At 39.7% G+C, this 21,286-nt stretch overlaps 1 protein-coding gene across 1 annotated transcript in view; it reads right to left on the bottom strand.

Annotated features, from left to right (window-relative positions):
- Positions 1 to 3,560: 3,560 nt before the first annotated feature.
- LOC106880174 (uncharacterized) overlaps positions 3,561 to 21,286 on the bottom strand; it is a 31,191-nt gene continuing 13,465 nt past the window's right edge. Inside the window, exons 2-4 of the mRNA XM_014930019.3 lie at positions 13,799 to 13,981; positions 11,445 to 12,156; positions 3,561 to 9,406 (exon numbers count right to left, since the gene is read on the bottom strand). Coding sequence (XP_014785505.1) covers positions 9,171 to 9,406; positions 11,445 to 12,156; positions 13,799 to 13,981 — 1,131 coding nt within the window. The 3' untranslated portion in view covers positions 3,561 to 9,170. The remainder of the gene's footprint in view (positions 9,407 to 11,444; positions 12,157 to 13,798; positions 13,982 to 21,286) is intronic.

The raw sequence follows: 21,286 nt of genomic DNA, 5'->3' as shown, positions 1-21,286 counted from the left end.
CACTCACTCAGTAACTGGTGCCTTAGTAATTTAATTTAGTTACACACACACACACACGTATGCATGCAGACATATTTCATGTGGTGCACGTAAGAGCCAGTGCTGTAATTAGATCATTGAACTGAAGATGTCTTTGACTGAGGAGACACGCAATGTCCAGCACCGGTCTGATTTTTCGTTTCGTCGGCTACACCACCACCATCAGAAGTAGCACTCCGCTCACCACCTCCTCTTTCCACGGGACAAGGACTCCTTCCTTGATCCATCTCTCTACCTCCTCGTCGAACCCGACCCCGGCGTGACCTTTCAAAGTATGCTGGTAGCAGCTCACCCTGTTCTTTAGTAGTGGGGAATCGTCTTTCTATTGCCACTCTATCGTCCACCTCCGACCATCGAACGTCGCCTGAAAATCTTTGTCCTCGATGGTGTAAGCGGCGCTGTCCCCGACGGGGCTCTGCTCTCCCCAGTGTCCCGACTCACGGCACACGATGCCCTCACACTTCCGAACGTGACCTCATCTCCTGCAATCCTAACACCACCAAGACGGTTGATGGCGTCCATCCCCATCACGACATCAACCCAGTCTATCACATACTCGATTACGATCACCCGTAGCCTCAGCGCCGCGCCTGGTAACACTATCTCCAGACTGCAGCTGCCCTTGCAACGGATCTCTCTACCGTCAACCGCCCGGACGCTACTCGCCCCATCCCATTTCTTCGCTACCCTTGGTTTCACGAGGGTAGTCGTGCAACCCGTGTCCACGAGGGCCTTGAACTTCTTCCCCTCGGCCTCGACCTCGACTACGGGCAGCGTCTCCACAAGCGCCTCTATTCGGTCGCAGAGAAAGTTTGAGCGGCAGCAACTTCCCCACGGTCGTTTCCCTGGTCGCAATCACGGGCGATGTGCCCCGTCTTCCTGCATCGATAGCAGACGGGTCCCGATTCGGCACATTCCCTCGTCATGTGCGACCCCTGACATTTAAAACACCGGCCCGAGAACGGCCGCTGTCGTTGCTCGGTAGGCTTCCTCACGCCTTTCTCCGGCCGTCGTCTGTCGGAACGCGCCTCCGTCGCCGCCATCGCTATCGTCTTCCGTCCGACGTGTTGCGTCAACACGCGAGCTTGTGCTACAAGCTCGCTGAGCGCCATCTTTCTCCCGCCAGGCAACTGCTGCAATCGAATCCCTATGTCGTCAGGGAACCCACTCACAAACGCCAGCCGCACCGCTCTGTCCAGGCCTTCTCCCGTAAACCCAGCCAGCGCGCCCAGCCTATGCACTTCCGCCGTGTATTCATCCACCTGTTCCCCTCCACCCATCTAACAGTTCCCAGTTTAACAAAGGCAGCATATTCGCTCTCCGTATACGCCTCTCAATCTCTGCTCGATCTTCTCCGCACTTAACCTCTCTTTCTCGTCCATCTCTAAATACAGGGTCAGGGCGCTTCCTTCCAAGTATAGCGCCATAAGACTCGCCACATCTCTTATTCCTTGCAGTTTCGCCACAAGCCTGATCTTTCGCATCCAGGCCATTACATCTCCCTCGCCATTAAAAGGCCTGATCACGTCGCTGGCGATTCTAATCTTGGCTGCCATCGCGGCGAAGTCTTACACGTGGGGCCGAAATAGCTTGTGGTGTATGCGTGCGAGTAGAAGCAATCGGCTTACCTCGGTTTTCATTCCTTTGCACGAGTCTGTCCTGCGGTATCCGATCCTCACGGCTCACCCGACCCGAAGAACACTAGAAATAGCAGCTGCTTCTCCCAACACCTAGACAATCAATTGACACGTCCTCTCCTCACAACAACCCCGTTCGAAAAGGGCACGAAATCCCGATTGAGGCTCCCTCGGCCCTTCTTTCTCTTCCGGTCAGTTCACGGTTCCGGTCAGAGATCAGCTCCCCAGTCGCTGACGTCATACCACAATACCTATAAGGTAAAACTCAATATATGTTCGAGAACAAAGGAATGTATATACTTTATCTATTCCAAAATGACGGGAGTTTTTATTCAAACAAAGAAACCAAAATAAGTTTGACAATTGAACTTCATAAATTTCCGAGTAGTGACGCCGAAACAAAAGAAAAGGTACAATCTAGGTTGCAATTTCGATTCTTAAATATGAATCCAGGAAACGATTTCTTACACACACACACAAACACACGCACGCACACACACACACACACACACGCGTACACACACATACATACATAGTTTATCTATGGACAACTGCTTCGAAACCTCCAGCTTCTATATTCAGACTATGAATTCATATTCGTACCAAAAATAATTGGAGCACTAGATTTTGTTAGTAAATGCTTGAAGGAGAATCTGGATAAACTAGGATTTTTCAGAAAGAGAAATCGACCAGCAGATTCGTACATTACAAGTGCAATCTGTGACTGGAACAGTTAAAATGTGCAAGACTTTTCTCAAGTTCCAAATGTGAATTCGTCTGTGTTAAGTACATCCCAAAGATGGAACCGGCTCCCGCCTCAGTGAAAGATTTATAAAGATTAAAAAATAAGAGACATACATACATTTGTTGTTGGCACTCCGTCGCTTACGACGACGAGGGTTCCAGTTGATCCAATTAACGGAACAGCCTGCTCGTGAAATTAACGTGCAAGTGGCTAAGACCTCCACAGACACGTGTACCCTTAACGTAGTTCTCGGGGATATTCAGCGTGACACAGAGTGTGACAAGGCTGGCCCTTTGAATTACAGGCACAACGGAAACAGGAAGCAAGAGTGAGAGAGAGTTGTGGTGGAAGAGTACAGCAGGGTTCGCCACCATCCCCTGCCGGAGCCTCGTGGAGCTTTAGGTGTTTTCGCTCAATAAACACTCACAACGCCTGGTCTGGGAATCGAAACGCGAGTCCGCTGCCCTAACCACTGGGCCATTGCGCCTCCACATGATGATGGTAATAGTGATGAAAATAACGAAGGTGGTAATGAGAACTAGGCTGATAACACTGTGTAACAACAATTTTCATTGTTTTGTCTTTGGTTAGTAAGTGTTTATTTCCTATTGGCTTCAATCTAGAAATCAAAGGAAATGACTACTATTCCCTTCAAACTCTGCTCTTGTGACCTGGATATCAATGTTTTGAAACTGACCAACTTTCCATTACATTTCAGAGAGATTAAGCACTGATTTGCTGAAGCAGAAATATCGTTGTAGTAAATATTCCACCTGATACCACAGATTTGCTGGTCATTTGCTTGACCTTAACCACCTGAGCATGTACCTTAGTGGCTGACAACATGTGCATCTCTGATCATGAGCAGGAGTAGCTGGGGAGCATCATTGTCATGTGTTGAGAGGGATTCTTTGGGGGTTTGAATAAATGTAACAAAAGCAAAGTTTGAAGGAAATATTTAGCCATTTTTCACACTTTCTAGGGGTAAGCAAATGAGAAATAACAGTTGCTACCCAAGGACAAAGATTGTACTACACAGTGCAATGATGGTAGTAATGATAAATATGATGATGGTGATGATTATGGCTATAACAATATATTTGAAAAAGTAATGATAAAAATAAGACAAACAACGTATATAACCAACAACAATAATGGTATTTAATATCAAACAGTATCAAAAAAGTAACAAATATATAATGTGTATATTTATATATATATAATAAACAACTTGAAACATATGCAATATATCATTATTGTTATTATGGTTTTAATAGTTTTTTTCATTTAAATAATATTTAAAAATAACAAAAGCATTATCATTATTATTATAACAATATTATTTAATATATTGCTACAAGGCCTATAGTTTGAAGGTGATGTGTGTGTATTAACGGACTGAATCAACCCTCCATACATAACGGGCACTTCATAGTAAAACAACCTACACATATACACGTATACTCTCTTACTCGTTGCAAAAATGGGAGGCTCAACACACATTCCATATCTTGATATTTTTTCTGAACCAAATTTTTAATTCACCTGAAGAAAACAGTTTTTTTATGATGTAATAGGTTTATTCAATAAAAAAAGACTCCTGAAACAGCTGTAGTGAACCTCAACTTATTTGTGTTCTTTCTTTATATACACACACACACACACACACACATACATACATATATACGTATACACACACACACACATATATATATATATATATACGTATACATATATATATATATATATACATATACATATATATATATACGTATACATATATATATATATATATACGTATACATATATATATATATACGTATACATATATATATATACGTATACATATATATATATACGTATACATATATATATATACGTATACATATATATATATACGTATACATATATATATATACGTATACATATATATATATATATATATACGTATACATATATATACGTATACATATATATATATACGTATACATATATATATACGTATACATATATATACGTATACATATATACGTATACATATATATAGATACATTCACAAAAGAGATAATCAGTTCACTCATCCATAAAAAAACATGTTTGGAACAGCTGTAGTGTACCTCAACCCATTTGTGTTCTTTCTTTATACATGCACACACATACACATATAAACGCGCACACACAAACACACACATATATATATATATGCATACATATATATACACATGCACACATTGGTGGAATAAACCATCAGGTGAATCTTTAAGTCCTAGTCAACAAGAATTTTACAAAAAGTTTGACTGTACTCTGAGCAGAGTCCTTCCACTACACCATCTGTAAATGTGTGTTATTTTAAAAGTTGCTTTAAAAGAACATTTAGATATATACATACATGATACAATTACACCAACACATACTTACATATATATATATAATACACATACATTCATAATTTGTATATACTTTACAAAATTTTTACATAATTTACACAAAATTTTATGAGTTTTCAAAGTAATGAAATGACAATGCATTCATCTCACTCAATATTATTTGTTCTGTAGAGATGGTCATGGTAACTGTAGCTATAAAACAAAATTAAATTGGTCGGACTGATATGTCAAACTGTCTTTTAATCAGACAGGTTTCTTCTCAACAGATAAACTACAGCAGCCATCACTTGTGAGAAACAATTGATAATATGTACTGTATTTTTGTGAATTATGGGTCGCTCCTAAGTTTATGCAAACAGACACAAACAGTCATTCAGCTTCCCCTGTTCTTGATCCAGCAGAATATCCAGAATGTGAAAACTAAGGAGAGAGACGTGTACTAGTACTAAGTTGGTACTTATTTTTGTCTGTGGAACTAGAACAACATGAAATGAAATGAAATGCACACATGCTGCCCAGGAACTGAACCTATGATATCATGATTATGAGTTCAATACCCTGACCACTTATATATACATGTGTATGTATGTGTGTGTGTGTGTGTGTGTGTGTGTGTCCCATTGTGTGGTACTTGGGCAAATCTCTTTGACTATAGCCCTGGGTTGACCAAAGTCTTGAGTGCATTTGGAACACAGAAAAAGAAAGAAGACCATCATATATATATATATATATATATGTATATATGCATATGTGTGTAGGTGCACACTCGTGTTTTGACATCATATGACAGTTGTAAATGAGCATCACTGTCATACAAATGGTGCTGTTTATTTCCAGTCTTCCATGAAAAAAGTAGGTGAAGATTGGTAACAGGAAGAACATTCAGTTTTAAAATATCTGTCTAAACACACTCCATCTGACACGAGGCCTTCTTAGCAGTATTACAGGTCCTGGACCCTATAGTATTCATTTATTGAAGTACATCACGCCATGCATAGACCAAGAATTTGGTCCTTAGACTTGTGAGGCCATTGGGCAACTGCCCAATGTGCCCCTGCCTTAAGAGAGTCTTGATCGGACCCATGCGAGCATGAAAAAGTGTGGATGATAAAACGATGATGCAGGCCAGGACGAAACGGAGGTAGGGAAATTTATGGAAAGAAACAAGATATTTTATTCTGGTATTGGTTTCAATCCAAAAGACTATAGCAGTAATTCTGAAGGTACAACCTTTGTCAAACACAGTGTCGCACTAACCCTGCCTGACAATTATGTTAAGGATACACATGTCTGTGCTATACTCAACCACTTACAATTCAATGAGCAAGCAGTTTGATCAATGGTCTGAAATACTTGTTATAGTTGACAGATCTATTTTAAAGTTCATTGATGTAGGTGGCAGAAACACTGTGTGTGTGTGTGTGTGTGTGTGTGTGTGTGTGTGTGTGTGTGTATGCGTAAATACCATAGTAAGGCAAAGACCCTTGTGTGTATAACAGAGACCTGATTGGTATGCAGTGCTGAGCTGTATGGTCTTATGTGCAACAAGCTCCATCATAACCACTACATTAAATTGAGTGCCACAGTATGTTCCCATGTAATACACACCTAAATTCATCCAAATGTTTGCAGATTTATATGCATTTATATATATTGTTTCCATTTCTGGTGAAAGAAAACAAAATGTGATCTACTGGCAGACAAAGAGCGTAAAACTCTTATGAGAATCACTGCAGGGTCCAGTAGTATTCAAAATGGTAACCATGCCTGTGTATTTTAAAATGTTGGATGCAGTAGGACATACACACACACATTGTTAATCAGACAATTGCTTAATTTGAACAAACCATGTAGCAATGTGCCCAAATATATAACTGGTACCTAATATTCTATTAACACATCTTGCTCTCATATGGTATGAAAGCTGAAAGGATAAAATGCAGAATCAATTGCCCAGATGTCTAGGATGGAGAGGTTGCTATGTACGTAGATAATCTAAACCTGTATCTCATTAACTCTGATTAAAATTAATTTCTTCAATTGATTGGTTAATGAGCATTTACCAAATCACCAATACCACTAGCCTAGCAGATTTGCTGTATTTCCTCCCAGTCTTTCTTCTGCTGTTACTACATTACTACAACAGTTTCTGCTTCTTTGAACTAGTTGTAAACTAAGTAGCACTAGAGCTTAACATATTCTGATTTGTACTGTGTCTCAGAACCCTATACTATCTTTTATGAAACATTTCCCCTAATTCTTCTCTTCCCAAATAAGGAACTTCTGAGGACCCCATCCTTTGTTGCCCACATCTCTCTCTCATTTTTTTATATTCACTAAATACACTGATCATACAGACTCAAGATGGACAACAACCACACTGATCTCACCTCTATGGGAAGGTAAGCTTGCAACAAAGGAGACATGGCTATTGACCATCCTCCCTCAGAATAAAAATCTTAATTAAAAAAAAAAAAGGAAAAACTTTATTATAATGCCAATCAGTCATAGTTTCAAATGTCTGCATTTGTTTACTCTTTCATTAGTCAAATGTCATGCTAGGTCAATTTTGGGCCTCCCACACTACCAAAAATATAAATATATAAATAAATAAAATTTAAAAGCAAAGCAGTATGGTAACCAAAATCAGACCAGACCAAGACCAAACTGCACTGACAAAAATTTACACTTTGGGACAATATGCCCTCACTTTACAGATACAGTAAGGTCAAGTTTTGAAATGAAGGTTAACATCAAACAGCAAGTTTCAATGAAGGTCAAATATGTTGAAGATCTTACACTTCTGTCTTCTTTGCATTGCTGTAGCTTCCTCAACCAGCGCAGAAATTTGCAATATTCAACAAACACCTGCATTAAACATATATAAAATGTTCTCTTTAGGAGATGCTCCACAAGAGACTATTGAGCACTTTGGTACTTTACATGGAAAAAAAAAAAGTACAGTATCCAACTACTTCCTTACACCATTTATTATTATTATTATTATTATTATTATTATTATTATTATTATTGTTGTTGGACAAATATGTTACATATCACGGACAGAACTTGTAGCCTGATGAGAGAATAAGTAGTTGTTGCATTTCTGTCCAAGAATTGTGGTACATTTTTGAATTATAATAATAAATTGTGATTATATCTCACTTTGTAAGAGCACTCTTCATTTTGGGACTTAGCATTGTAGAATCAATATATATATATATATATATATAGTATTCATTCATACATATGCATGCACACACGGTGCAGCAGGAAAAAAAACCCCTCCCTTTTTTCAATGGCTACAGATGTGACTCTAGTAAAATTAGGTATTTAATAATGGTGTTGCCATGGAATTAATTTTTTTTCACTAGTTACCAGTATGGTTTGACCCAGTGCACACTGTGTATGCACTGTTGAAATATATATTAACCCTTTAGGATTCACACCAGCCATATCTGGCTTGATTATTCAACCGGTTTTATGTGAAAACTGTCCAGATCTGATTTCTCACAGCTATCCTATAATGTCTTTCTAAAACTATGCAGTCACATCATGAAAATGCCTTAGCTACAAGTTTAATGCATGATTAATTCAAAACAATGTGAATAAATAAGCAATACATTTGAGAGAATATTCTGAATGCTAAAGGATTTAAGAATGGTGAATCTGGGAGGTTTTTTGGCGCATCCAGTACATACATGTGTGTGTGTCTGTGTATGTTATGGTAAAATGCTATAAAATGGTTGGTGATATAAAAAGCAGCCAGCAGTTTTAAAAAATCCAGGCAGAACAAAAAAAAAAAAGACATGGAGGAGACATGGATCTCAAAAGTTGCAGCGATGGTCACCTGGCTAGGAGAAGAGTAACTGAATAAAAGCAGAAACTTCATAGAGAAAACACGTTAGTCCTTGAAGACAACCTCTCTAAACACGGTCAGTTCATCAGTCCATGTTGTGAAGTATCTGGTAACACACGAGGGGTATTCAGCTGTGACATCACTGGCAACTAACTTAGCATACAAAACAACATAGACTGGTGGGTTTTCTCTGTTATTGGGTATGGTAAATGATGAAAGACTACAAATAAGTAGAGAGATACTGTACCAGAACAAACCCTTCCCGTCTAATCTATGCCTGTATGATAAAACAGATATAAGCCAATGATGACGATGATGATGATGACATGTATATAGATGTACACATTTATATACATATCTATATGGGCATACATGTATATTTATATTTCATCAGTTTCATTGAATTACTTTCTGGTTTATCATTTTAGACGAAATCAGACAGTTTATGTTTATATATATATATATATATATATGTGTGTGTGTGTGTATGTATGTATATTATTTTATGAGATGTGAGGGGTATTGAAACTGTTGCTGCTGATGTTGCTTGACTGAGATTTCTGTTTGTTATGTGTCTTCACATGTTTGGTACGGTGATCAGATCGCACAAAGCAACGTCCACATATGTGACACTTGAAATTCTTTTCACCTGTATGTGCTCTTTTGTGCCGTGTGAGTTCATCAGACCGTGCAAACTGCTGTTTGCAGTTCACCCAGTCACACTTGAATGGTTTTTCACCTGGAGAAGAGAGGAAGTAAAAGTGAAATGTAAATAACAATTATTAATAATAATGGTTTCAAATTTTGGCACAAGGCTATCAATTTCGTGGGTGGGGTTAAGTCAGTTACATCAACCCCAGTGTAACTGACTTATTTTATTGATTGTAGCTTGCTTACCAACCACATGGTTCTGGGTTCAGTCCCACTGCGTGGCACCTTGGGCAAGTGTCTTCTACTATAGCCTTGGGCCGACCAAAGCCTTGTGAGTGGATTTGGTAGACAGAAACTGAAAGAAGCCCGTCGTATATATGTATATATATATATATATATATATATATATATATATATATATGTATGTGTGTCTGTGTTAGTCCCCCCAGCTTCGCTTGACAACCGATGCTGGTGTGTTTACGTCCCTGTAACTTGGCGGTTCGGCAAAAAGAGACCGATAGAATAAGTACTAGGCTTACAAAGAATAAGTCCTGGGGTCGAGTTGCTCGACTAAAAGGCGGTGGCCCAGCATGGCCGCAGTCAAATGACTGAAACAAGTAAAAGAGTAAAAGAGTAAAGTTGACTTTAGCGGTGTTTGAACTCAGAATGTGAAGATGGACAAAATGTCACAAATCATGTTATCCGGTGTGTTAATGATTCTACCAGCTCACTGATTTAAATAATAATAATTCAAATTTTGGTCAAGGCCAGCAATTTCAAGGAGGGAATATGTTGATTTCGTCAACCGCCAATGCTTGACTGGTAACTTATTTTTTCAACCCCCAAAAGGATGAAAGGTAAAGTAGAATATCTGACCAAAATATTCTAACTGCTATATGTTCAAGCTGGCCAGATTTGGCCTCTCACACTTATCCTATAATGTCATTCTAAAAAAAATTAAACAATCACATCACTGAAATCTATAAGCTACAAGATAATTTACAATTAATTCAAAATGTGAATAAATAAGCAATACATTTGACATAGTAATGTAAATGCCAAAGAGTTTAAAGTGATCTAAATTAAAACCTTCCATCAAAATTTCAGATAAAGTTTCAATCACCAGCTTCGTAAGAATAAAGTTATTTTAGTAAATTCTTCATTATTTTCAAAATTAAATGTAACAAAGGTAGGAATTTCAACCATGTTTCGTGGTCTGCTACCACAACAGCTCCTTTATAGGATCCAGTTAGCTCAAGACATCATCAGGAGGAACCACGTCCGGTTTCGGCCCCTACTCCTCTACCGTTTTGACGTGGCGCCCCCCCCCCCACTTTCGGAGGTGTCTTCAGCTCTGGTGTTGGGTGCATGTCTTCTTTCTTCTATTCCCTGGCCTCTTCGATGCAGCATCAACGAGTGTCAGCGTCCGACTGACTGTCTTGTCAAATTCCCCCTTTTTTATACCTGCTGCTAGGCTCCAGGAATATGGCAATGAATGTGTTAATATGTAACTCATATTTTGGTACTCTTGACCATACAGTTTCGTTGAGCAGTTAAGTGTTATGTATGTATGTAGTGTAGGGGTATGGTAGTATTTTTTTGTCCCTGGAAACAATGCCTTTTCTGTCTTCAACTACTACAGAAGTTCAAGATACAGATCTCTTTGGCTCTATGGTTCAGTAGGCAGGTACTACAAGTTTCAGAATTTGCTAAACTTCTACTGCATCACACTAGTGTTTCCCCTTTTTATTTTTTAGGTACTGTTATACTTTTGTAACAATTGAATACTAGCCTTAAGAACAATAGAAGGAATAGTTTTAAAACAGAAATATCATCATCACCATTTCGCATCCGTTTTCTATGCTGGCAAAGTTTGGATGGTTTGACTGGAGCCAGTTAAACAGAGGACTACACCAAGCTCTTATATCTGCTTTGGCAGGATCTATGACTAGATGCCCATTACAGAGTATATTGAGAGCTTTTTATGTAGCACCGGCATTGGTGAGGTCATCAAGTAACATGAAACAAGACAAAGTACACCAAAGCTGAGGGAGGCGTAGTAATGAGAAGACAAAGACCCCATCAAATTTGAAGAAAATTACTTTTGGCAAGTAAAAGCCACTTACCTGTGTGGTTCCTGATGTGGGTCTTTAGATGTGAACTCTTCTTGTACGACTTGCCACAGTTGGCATATGGACAAACATGCTTTTTTTGTTTACAATCTGAAAAATGGTTGGAAAAGTTCTTATTGGGGACTCCTGGAGCAGGGGCTGGAGCAATTGGGCACAGTTTGTCAGCAAGGGTTCTCTCAGGAAAATCCTTGGAATTCTTGTTCACTTGAAGAAACACTATGTTTATAGCCAGCTGGGGTGGGTAATTTCCAGGGTACAGTAAGATTGCTTGATTTGCAGGAATAGGAGGGGCTGCAGTTGTAGTATTAGCAGCACTAATGGTGGCAGCCGAAGGTATATTACACATTGTATCAGGTACTACTACAACAGCTTGGGCTGGCCCAGGAATTGCAGTGGGTGGTGCACTTTCTGGAGCATATACAGGAATATTGTTTTTGAGAGGAGTTACAGGGTTTGACTGAAGTGTGGCAAAAGCACGACCCTTATCCTCTGGAAGGGTAGATGAAGGAGATAAGGAGGTGTTCAGTGAGTTACTGACAGCTCTATAGTTCACATTGCCTGTGCTGGTGATCACAGATTTTGGTATAGCAGCAGATTTTGTTCTGTCTTCAGATGACGGTAACTTTTGAACGTCACACAGAGATGAGATGGTGTAGTTCTTTATAACAGAGATTCTGTTGGATGGGTTCTTTTCACCGTTGAGAAGCTGTAATGGTAAAATAAATATAGTGAAGCGTCATTATTGGAGAACACTGTATGGAATATACTCAATCAACGTTTCTATTACACCCCACCACACACACATTACCCATATAAATTTATATACATACACAAACTCATTCACATCCTAGCTATCCTGTCTATTAGAGTGAGGATCATGTATTGCAATAGCTTAGGATTCAAGGGCCCATAGCTATTTAATGCCTTGCCAAAACATCTGACAGATCTTCATGGAGTAGAAACAACTTGACCTCCTACTGTCCAAGGTCCCAGATGACCCTATATCATAGCAGGAAACTGGGCAGCAGTGTCGAACTCCCTTCTTCACCAAAAGCCGATCATCTAATACTGGCCATTGAAAAAGTGATCACACTGGCAGTGTTCCAGTATGGCCACAGCCTTAGGGCCGAAATGTATAACACTATATTAATACACTCACATGCAAATAAGAACTTAAGACCATAACGAATTTACTAAGTAATTTTCATTGCCTTTGGCAGTAACAGTAATCCTTTCTGCTATAGGTACAAGGCCTAAAATTTTGGGGAGGGGACTAGTCCATTACATGGATCCCAGTGTCTCACTGGTACTTAGCTTATCAACCACGAAAGGATGAAAGGCAAAATTGACCTCGGTGGAGCTCAGAACATAAGGGCAGACGAAATGCCGCAAAGCATTTTGCCTGACATGTTCACAATTCTGCCAAACTCGCCACCTTAATAATAATAATAATAATAATAATAATAATAGTCAAGACGAAGAGTGCAATTTTAGATGTTTTATTCTTTGAACAATATTTCGACAGAACGTCTGTCTTTCTCAAGTTCAAACCAAAAATTGATTGAAAATTCAAAATTTCAGAAACCAAACGTAAACTATGAACGTGAGTAATCAGCGTCCATACGTTGATAGAATGACATCATCAGCTTTTGTCAGTTTTTTAATAAGCAGAAAGAAAGAAAGAAAGAAAAAAGAAGACAACAGAAAAAGAAAAGAAAAAGAGAGAAAGAAGAATATTCAATCAAACAGTTTTGTATAAATTTGATGATATTCTCCTGTCATCTTATTCATTCCTCCAGGGCGTGATGTCAATAACCCGCAAACATATTTCTCCTCATACATTCTGAGAAGTGAAAGTGGGGTACATTCAGGATATTTTTTGAGAATGTGCACTTTCAAATCTTCTTCAAAATTGCAGCCGCTTGAAACGAAACGTTCAGCAAGTTCTGTTGAACTACTGTTCTTGTGCCTGACGTCGAATCTGTGCCCATTAAACCTTTTGTTTAATTGTTCCGTTGTACAACCAACATAAATCAAGTTATGTTTTGTGCATTCTGCACCGTACACTAAATGGGAATCTTTGCAGGTTCCCCCTTCTGTATAAATCATAACATTTCTATTATGATTTTTGATGGTATTCACTTCACTCATGTTGTTGCACAATGAACAGGGCTTACCTCTCTTGCGGCTGTTCTTTTGGTTTGAACTTGAGAAAGAGTTACGTCAATCCTTTTTAATAACAACAATAATAATAATAATAATAATAATAATAATAATGAATAAAGACTGAAGTCTATGAGTAGACAAAACAAAGAAACATACAGTCACTAATAAAAATGTCTTCTTACCTGCTCCAGTCTGGATGAGTTACGCGCATAAACAATATCATTAGTGCCATTGATTGGATTAATGACTGAGCTACTGACATCAGGGGGTGTACAGGGTGGGTTGTGGTGGTACATAAGCCGGTTGTCTCTCGAAGTGAGGGAGAGTAACATTTCAGCGGCATCACGCTCAGTATCATTGCATTCCTGCAAAAAGAGAGAACAATAAGATATACATACATAAAATATATACACTCACACACAAACACTAGTTTTACCAGCTCCCATTCCCTCGACTTGGATTTTTATTTGCATTCATAACAACCCTCATTGCTAACTGAACTATAAAAAAACATTTTTCATTTCATCGAACTTTGATATGGAGAAAAGTCAACAACATTCAACGTCAATAAATTACTATTGTTCCTGACAGTTTATTTTTTTTATACCTACCACAGACTGCTCAAAACTTACTAACTTCCTACACCTAGATCCTTGGATCTTACAAATTACACATCAATATATATATATATATATTGCAAACAAAAATGTAAATTTTGAGCACAGTAAAGCTGTGAGGACAGTAGAGAAAGATTGTGTATTTATCCTTTATAAGACAAAAAAGTTGCCAGAAGGTGGCTATGATAATATATATATATATATATATATATATATATATATATATATATATATATATATATATATATATACACACATGATCATCATCATTTAATGTCCATTTTTCTGTGCTGATATGGACTGGATGGTACTACAGGAACTGTTAAGCAAGAGGACTGCAACAAGGTCAGCTTCACCTTTCATCATTCTTCTTGGGTTGATAAAATAAGCACCAGCCAAATACCGGGAACATTTCAATCATCTAACCCTCTTCTCCCCAAATTTCAGTCCTTGTGCCTATATTTGAAAAAAAAACAATGTACTAAATAATATATCTATCATTTTAACAGTGTGTTGCAATGAATGTGAGCAATATGCATTTCACTCCTCTGTAATATTGTTGCTGTGGAGGCACAATGGCCCAGTGGTTAAGGCAGCGGACTCGTGGTCATCGGATCGTGGTTTCAATTCCCAGACCGGGCACTGTGAGTGTTTATTGAGCAAAAACACCTAAAAGCTCCACGAAGCTCCGGCAGAGGATGGTGGCGAACACTGCTGTACTCTTTCACCACAACTTTCTTCCTGTTTCTGTTGTACCTGTATTTCAAAGGGCCAGCCTTGGGATCTTTCTGATTTGACGGGCAACACTTGTTTTCTTAACGAAACGCTTTCAATCTTGGGACACTGGTAGAATGTGTCATATAAAACAACTTCTTCTCTTAACCTTCTTAACAAAAAATTATACATCGCAAATTATTTCATGTTAAAGTTGTCGTATTTCTGTAATTTCAACCAATCACTGACGTCTATTCAGCTGAATACAGTTACTGCTGTTCGGTGTCATGTGTGTTATTACCTGTTTAGTTATATCATTATTCCCTAGTAAGGGTTTAGGGTTTTAGGGTTAGGGTTCGGGTTTTAGGGTTAGGGTTGGGGAAAGGGTTGGGGTTATGGTTATGAGTTATAGGGTTAGAGTTAAGGTTATGGCAAAAATAATCATAACCCTAACCGTAATCCTAAAACTAACCCTAACTCTAAAACCCGAACCCTAACCCTAAAACCCTAAAGCTAAAACCAGTACAAACACACGAACGATGTCATAAATAACAGTGACAAACAAAATATTGTTGCTAAATGCAGTGTAAGCTTTGCTGTCCACTGCTATTATGCTTAAACAACAGACCATAGCAGTTGTTATATTTTGGTGGTTCCCATAACCTAAAGAGAGGATGAAGATCACTCAGCTACTGCATTTTCTGGCTTACAAGTCAAATTTTTCAGACCAAAATTTACAACCGTAAAAGATAGATTGACTTGTACAAAAATAAAAATTTTGGAGGGCCAAAAAAATTCAATGTGAAATGCAGCAGGGTTTGGAAAAATAGTGAAGATGTTTGAATGTTTATGCCACATACTACATTCACTTGTGTGCCAGAAAATATGGCACATAGCAGAGACACACAATATGTAAATTAAAAATCTTCCAATGCTGATGGACAGAGATTCTTGCTGCAGCATTGTGAGATGCATCTCAATTGCTGCTTGAAATAAAGAAGACGTTATAACCAACTCCATCCATACATACAGACACACATGCATATATATATATATATATATCATCATCATCGTTTAATGTCCGCTTTCCATGCTAGCATGGGTTGGACGATTTGACTGGGGACTGGTGAAACCAGATGGCTACACCAGTATCCAATCTGATTTGGCAGAGTTTCTACAGCTGGATGTCCTTCCTAATGCCAACCACTCCAAGAGTGTAGTGGGTGCTTTTACCTCCCACCGGCACGAAGGCCAGTCAAGCGGTACTGGCAACGGCCACACTCAAATGGTGTCTTTTACGTGCCACCTGCACAGGAGCATATATATATATATATATATATGCCACATTAAAAGCACTGATGCTGATGCCACATAAAAAGCACCCAATACTCTCAGTGGAGTGGTTGGTGTTAGGAAGGGCATCCAGCCATAGAAATCATGCCAGAACAGACAACGGTGCCTGGTGCAGACCCTCGCCTTACCAACTCCAATCAAACTATCCAGGAAAACAGACGTTAAATGATGATGATGATTTTATATAGGCATAGGAGTGGCTGTAAGGTAAGTAGCTTGCTTATGAACGACATCGTTCCGGGTTCAGTCCCACTCCGTGGCACCTTGGGTAAGTGTCTTCTACTATAGCCTCGGGCCGACCAAAGCCTTGTGAGTGGATTTGGTAGACGGAAACTGAAAGAAGCCCGTCATATATATGTATATGTATGTGTGTGTCTGTGTTTGTCCCCCCCCCCCCCCAACATCGCTTGACAACCGATGCAGGTGTGTTTGCATCCCCGTAACTTAGCGGTTCGGCAAAAGAGATCCGATAGAATAAGTACTAGGCTCACAAAGAATAAGTCCTGGGGTCGATTTTTGAAGTTGGCATGTGAAGCTGAAAGAAAAGCTTCTGCATTTTGTCTGATGTTCTAACTATTCTGCCAGCCCAAAGCCCTTATTCTCCTGTACATTATAGCAATGAAATGAAACGCTGGTAACACAACAGTAATTTTAATGTGGAATATGTTGAGGGAGATATAGTAGTTGTAACAGTGATCAAATCAAGTGACTACATCGAAAGCAAAAATTAACCTCGGCAGGATTTGAACCCAAAACATAAATAAAGGTGAAGTTACCTTCTCGAGTCATACCAACTCATAAGGGAAGTTTCTCGGTTTCCATGATGTGTAAATTACTCACCTGGATGGGACGCCAGTCCATTGCAGCGTTACTCATTTTTGCTAGCTGAGTGGACTGGAGCAATGTGAAATGAAGTATTTTGCTCAGGAACACAACGCGTCACCTGGTCCAGGAATCGAAACCACAATCTTGCTATCATGAGTCTAACTACGCACCTCCACCCAGAACATAAATGGATTCACTTAAATGTCAGAAGTCATTTCGTCTGATACTCTACCAGTTCAAACCACAAATTGGCTTACCCAGGGAACAACAGACATCGCACCGAACATATATACAGAAATAACTATGTATATACAATCTATAGGTAATATTACGTTTGATGGTGTAAAGAAATATGCACATAGAGTTAGTGCTCAGACTGACTTGCAACTAAAAAAAAAAGGCTGTCATAACAGCCTAACGAAGATTGACTGCAGGCAGTATTTCAGTTGAGCAGGCACATGTATAATATAATCAAAGCATAAACAGGTAAACAACTGGTGTCAAGTCAATCTATACAGCTGTAACAATTCTACCCTTATGTTTTAAATAAATAAATGCCATAATCTGAACTATTCTTTCCTTGTGGTTAGAGAAGCGGACTCGCGGTCATAGGATCGCGGTTTCGATTCCCAGACCGGGCGTTGTGAGTGTTTATTGAGCGAAAACACCTCAAGCTCCACGAGATTCCGGCAGGGGATGGTGGCGAACCCTGCTGTACTCCTCCACCACAACTTTCTCTCACTCTTTCTTCCTGTTTCTGTTGTGCCTGTAATTCAAAGGGTCAGTCTAGTCACACTGTGTCACGCTGAATATCCCCGAGAACTACGTTAAGGGTACACGTGTCTGTGGAGTGCTCAGCCACTTGCACGTTAATTTCACGAGCAGGCTGTTCCGTTGATCCGATCAACTGGAACCCTCGACGTCGTAAGAGACGGAGTGCCAACACATACATACACAATATATAATTACACCAGTAAACGGGCGGATTGAGAGCATTAAGGGCCCTAGGGCATAACTGTTTACCGGGCCCCTTTGAATGTGTGTTTTAGTAGAGTTAACATAGAGAGTGCGGGCCCCTCAGAGCTCCGGGCTCTCGGGCGATGACCGATTGACCGACGGCTCAGTCCGCCCATGCCTGTAAATATATACAAACATCATGAAAACATGATGGATGTCTTTGTTACTAATATGCACAATAGACATATATGGAAGTATATAGCAAACACAATGATACGGATATTACATCTATTGTAACTATATGCACAATACGAATATCTGCAAATATATATACACACAACAGTTTTATATAACAAAGATAATAATGACTGTCTTTTGTGACCATATGTATAATACGGATATACATATACATCTGCAAATGTGTACATATCTACACACACACACACACACACACACATATATACACACACACATCAGCAGTTAGGTTTTAAAAAAAACAACTGGTGCGTAAAAAACAACAGCTTCAATAGATATAGTAAACAAAGTGGTAGTGGTGGTGGTGGTGATAGCTGTAAGTGTTCTAAGTGACTGTAATGGTTATAGTGGTATGGGTGGTGGTAGTCTTGTTCTTAACTCCAAGTCGACTCTGATCGGGAAGATCTAAGATCAAAGGGATTCTAAATGTAATTCTTTTATTGTTTACCCTATATGCAGGAAAGCCAAGATCAACGTGTCTTAAAAAAACAAAACAGAAAAACAACAACAGAAAACAGTAGGGTGTGATGATTTAAGAGTGATTTGGCTGCTATTTCTAACAGATCAAGAGCCCACATAGGTTCCTCCGACGGCCCATAGTAGTGTTGGTGGTAGTAATAGCAGTAGTGGTTGAAGTAGTGATTCATAGTAGTGGTGGTGGTGTCGGCGTGGTGCGTGGTGCCAATTCAAAATGAAAAGAAACTGAGAAAACAGAAAGTCACACACGCACACCCATACCGCCTCTCACTCTTTCTCACACACAACAACATACAAGAAGCACACATACATATAAAAGTCTTTACATAAACACACACACACACACATTTATATGCCGACTCACGCACGCACCTATCAACACAGGTGAATCCCCAGGCTGGTTCACTCCATTTCCTGATCACGTGCTACGAACTAAGTCAAGCACGCTGTCAATGAATGATCGTCTCTGACCTCATTCCTCACTTACGTCATCAATACCGGAGCTAACAACAACCCCGCCGCCGCCTGCACCGGATCACCAACCACTACCGTCGTCACCACCACCACTACAATTACTACATCAACACCACCACCATCATCATCATCTCAACCATGTCGCCGCCAACACCACCGCTATCGCCGCACTCGCTTCCCCATCACCACTACCATGACTAGAACCCCACCGTCACTACCATAGCTACACCAGCACCACCACCACCATGTTTAAACTGGTGGGTCTCGATCATATTTTATCTTTGGACTCCCTCGTTGTCATTCAATGCTTAAAAATTCCTACTGTATTAAAAAAAAAGAAGTTTAATATATTTCAAATATTTATTCTACTCTTTTACTTGTTTCAGTCATTTGACTGCGACCATGCTAGAGCACCGCCTTTTAGTCGAGCAAACCGACCCCAGGAATCATTCTATATAAGCCTAGTGCTTATTCTATTGTCCTCTTTGCCGAACCGCTAAGTTACGGAGACGTAAACACACCAGCATCGGTTGTCAAGCGATGGTGGGGGGACAAACACAGACACACAAACACACATACATAAATATATATATTATACATATACATATATACGACGGGCTTCTTTCAGTTTCCGTCTACCAAATCCACTCACAAGGCTTTGGTCGGCTCGAGGCTATAGTAGAAGGCACTTGCCCAAGGTGCCACGCAGTGGGACTGAACCCGAAACCATGTGGTTGGTAAGCAAGCTACTTACCACACAGCCACTCGTAAATTAAAAAAAAAAAAAATCTTATATGGATCCCCGAAATTCCTCGGCAGAGAACCACCGAATTTGAACTATATCCCCCCACCACCTCAAACGGACCCCCCCCCCAACTGCACTATTATTATAACACTACACCACCAACAACAACAACAATAACAACACTATACTAATACTATCACCCACTCTCATCCAAGTACCGTTTTAATGCATGGACACATTGGCCGGTTGCCAGGATCCCAATTTTGATTTATGTAGCTGGCTATAAAATACTATAGAACCCGGTGCATTGATTTGACCCGGGGTCCTGTAATGCTCATAAGATGGCCCTGCTACTACCATTGTTTTTGTTTTAGTTGGTCGAAGGACAGGGCCCATGATCTTTGGGAGGCCGTTACATATACAGCGAATGTTTGTGTGTATATGTGTGTGTGTGGGTACGCGCTGACAGTCCGATGGGTGCGACGGAGCGGTGACGGGTTAGTGTAAAATAAACATCGACAGAAAGATCTAACAGGCGCAGGAGTGGCTGTGTGGTAAGTAGCTTGCTTACCGACCACATGGTTCCGGGTTCAGTCCCACTGCGTGGCACCTTGGGCAAGTGTCTTCTACTATAGCCTCGGGCCAACCAAAGCCTTGTGAGTGGATTTGGTAGACGGAAACTGAAAGAAGCCCGTCGTATATATGTGTGTGTGTGTATATATATATATATATATATATATATATGTGTGTGTGTGTGTGTGTGTGTATATGTTTGTGTGTCTGTGTTTGTCCCCCCAACATCGCTTGACAACCGATGCTGGTGTGTTTACGTCCCCGTAACTTAGCGGTTCGGTAAAAGAGACCGATAGAATAAGTACTAGGCTTACAAAGAATAAGTCCTGGGGTCGATTTGCTCGACTAAAGGCGGTGCTCCAGCATGGCCGCAGTCACATGACTGAAACAAGTAAAAGAATAAAAGAATGAATATATATATATATATATATATATATATACACACACACACACACACACATCTACACATGCATATACTCATATACAAATAAACAACAGACACACAAAGCTATAACTCACGCTTACGCGGGTTCGATTCGAGGTCTGGCAGGCTCGTTGTGTGTCTTTGGACAAGGCACAACGGTCTATAGTGGTTAGCGTCACATTAAGGAGACAGTGTTAGCTAGTTAGCAGTGATATAACTGCGTACTTCACCTTTGTGTCTATCTATCTGCCAATAT

The sequence above is a fragment of the Octopus bimaculoides genome, chromosome 8 (assembly GCF_046866305.1).
Source record: "Octopus bimaculoides isolate indiv1 chromosome 8, ASM4686630v1, whole genome shotgun sequence".
Taxonomy (NCBI): Eukaryota; Metazoa; Mollusca; class Cephalopoda; order Octopoda; family Octopodidae; genus Octopus; species Octopus bimaculoides.
The sequence above is the reverse complement of the archived record's forward strand: the minus strand, read 5'-3'. Positions and strand labels throughout refer to the sequence as shown.